The 2,641-nt window shown below is 50.4% G+C and overlaps 2 protein-coding genes across 8 annotated transcripts in view; one reads left to right on the top strand and one right to left on the bottom strand.

Moving 5' to 3' along the window:
• Positions 1 to 2,641, top strand: part of LOC113204489 (phosphatidate phosphatase LPIN3) — a gene marked incomplete at its 5' end in the record, with an annotated part of 15,871 nt that overhangs the window by 7,209 nt on the left and 6,021 nt on the right.
• The window catches only part of LOC113204569 (uncharacterized), a 27,949-nt gene continuing 25,314 nt past the window's right edge, over positions 7 to 2,641 (bottom strand). For all 3 annotated transcript variants that reach the window (XM_052268421.1, XM_052268420.1, XM_052268422.1), the window contains exons 2-3: positions 1,970 to 2,155; positions 7 to 1,466 (exon numbers count right to left, since the gene is read on the bottom strand). In XM_052268421.1, the coding sequence (XP_052124381.1) occupies positions 1,203 to 1,466; positions 1,970 to 2,152 (447 nt within the window). In that variant the 5' untranslated portion in view covers positions 2,153 to 2,155 and the 3' untranslated portion in view covers positions 7 to 1,202. The remainder of the gene's footprint in view (positions 1,467 to 1,969; positions 2,156 to 2,641) is intronic.

The following is a 2,641-nucleotide window of genomic DNA, read 5'->3' as shown; positions in this document are numbered from 1 at the left end:
ACACACACACACACACACACACACACAATCATTATGATGAGCAAACTATCTATACAATCTAACGTCTTAATAATTACAAGTACACACTCACATCCGAAGACAGAAACAGATACACACTGACTCTCTCTCTCTCTCTCTCACCCACGCACACACACGGATCCACACACGTACATGCATACTAAAACGCTCTCTACATACACATAAAATCAGGAACACACACTTATAACACTCATTATTGAAAGAGGAACTTTCAAAAACAAAAATCACGTACTCTAACAGATAGATAAATGACAAATCTATCGAAGAAAATAAAGGATGAAAGGTGATTTACCTACTCTATGATGACACGTAGCATAATAATTATTCTCTTAAGAAACGTATTCCGTAACGTCTAGTTGAGCTTAGCCCCGAGCATTGGCGTCAGTAGGTCAGTCCACAACGCTGTAAAAACACATCACAATTTTTTTGAAAAAAAAAACCTCCTATAGACGTAGGAGCAGTTCCCAAATGCAATAGAAAATACATCGCAAATCTACAAAAAGAAAATATTCTTAAGGTTTTGCGTCTCTGTCTTTGAGAAAATTTTCATAATCCATTTCTACGATTATGGACGGACAGTATTTTTTACAGCACAGCGGAATGACGCGGAATTATTAATTGGCACTTTGTGAAAAGACGGGCAGTCCCGCGCCGTCATCTTGGCGCGACTACACTAGGACCAGAGAGAGGCTGACCTCTTCTCTTGGCTTACAGCAGCTTAAATATAGCAGGCAATTTTTAAAAAGTTTATCACGAACAAAAATGTTAAATAGTTACATCCCCTTAACTTTGAGTGACACTCCGTGACACTCTCAGCAGCATATCTGGGGCACATTAAAAATATTTTTCCAGGCACCTTTCGTTTTGTACGGAGGTGGGAAGTAGCCAGTAAGTATCCCAAAGTTTGTTCATGTTTTTTTTAAGGAGTCGCTTCTGATTTATAACGTGATTCCACACACGTTGGATTCGCTTCTGATCTGGAACCCACGACTTGATGCGATGCAATCGTAGTAAACAAACTGGCACTTCCATAATTACGATAACCTACACAGCTAAGGCACGTCTCACCTCTCACTCACTCTATCTCTCTCGCCAAATGAGGGTGGGAGAGAGCGGGAGGGAGGGAGAGAGAGAGAGGATCGTAGCCGTCTGCCAGGCCTAGCCTACCGGCGGCGGGCCAGCCCCGCGTTCTTGAGTAGCTTGAAGATCTGCTCGCGAGGGATCTTCTCGGCCTCGCGGTCCAGGACCTGCTCCTCGCCGGGCGTGAACCAGGACGACTTGGCGAGCCCCTCGGCGATGCGTGGGTCCTTGTAGAAGTTGTTGCGCAGCTCCTCGGGGAGGCGGGCCTCGTCCTCGGCAGTCCTCACCACGGCGTGGTGCGCCAGGGGCTGCTGCTGCTGCTGCTGCTGGCGCAGCATGGGCAGCGGCTGAAACAAAGTCCGAACCTTAGCTCAGCCCTAGCAGAGGAGGGGGAAAACAAATAGCATGCCCCCCCCCCATCCCCATGCCCCCCTTAGAAGATTCTCGACTACCATGAGAACTCATATGAGACCAATGATATTTGTTACATTGTGGTTCTGTACAGGGTGGTCCACATACCTCTCCTTTAATTTGCTTATACTGTAACGCATGCAGGCGTGCGGGAGGGTTGCATTCTCAAACGGAGCCGTAGGAGGCGCCGTGGCGAGAAGCGGTAGGCAAGCCCGCCCGCACCGCACGCATGCATGCGGTACAGTATAAGCAAATTGAAGGAAGGGGTCTGAGGACCACCCTTATAGTGATTCTGCACTAGGAAAATCCTTGAAACAAAGGAATTTCCTTGAAATTAAAACTTTTAACTTTGGAAATTGAAGGGAATTTCTTTGGAACAAAATAAAAATTTCGTTATATTTTTCAAGGAAACAACTCTCTGGGTGTGACGGTTCTGTACCTGCAGGAAGCTCTGGGGCTGGGCCACGGCCACGGGCTGCGCGCCGAAGGTGGCGAAGGCGCCGTGGTGCAGTGGCGGCGGCTGCAGCGCGATGGAGGGGTCCGCCGACAGGAACTGGGCCTGGGCTTGGGCCAGGGCCGCCCCGAGCAGCAGGGCGGCGGCGAGCAGCGGCGACAGGGACATGCTCTACGACAAAGACAAGCACCTTACAACCCTTCTCAAGGTAAAAGTGAACGAGACACGGGAAAAAAAATCCACATTCAAGTTTACAGAGTGTAGCACTATAATTTAAGATGAGGACTATAACGTCTCCGGCGGGCAAGCTAGGCAACGCTGCGACGCACAACGGGCAAGCGGTACGGTATACCTTCTGCCCCTGCAGACAAAAACAGTCGGGAGGGAGGTGGAGTCGGATTGGGCTGGTGGTGGCGGAGGATACGGAGAAGGAGTTAAGGAGGTAAATAGAAGAGGGGGGGAGGGAGGAGGGGGATGGGTGGCGGAGAGGACAAATAGGCCGACGGCGACCTCCCGCCGCGAGTGGCGCGGCGGCATGGCGGTAGGCGGTGTGCGAGCCCGTAACAGTGCGACGGAGAGGCCCTCGGAGAGGGAGGACTGGACGTCTTCCTCTCTGAAGCAACGGCCGCACAGCTTCTCCTATTTGCCGATTGGGAA

The sequence above is a fragment of the Frankliniella occidentalis genome, unplaced genomic scaffold (assembly GCF_000697945.3).
Source record: "Frankliniella occidentalis isolate FOCC.00 unplaced genomic scaffold, Focc_3.1 Scaffold69, whole genome shotgun sequence".
Classification (NCBI taxonomy): Eukaryota; Metazoa; Arthropoda; class Insecta; order Thysanoptera; family Thripidae; genus Frankliniella; species Frankliniella occidentalis.
The sequence above is the reverse complement of the archived record's forward strand: the minus strand, read 5'-3'. Positions and strand labels throughout refer to the sequence as shown.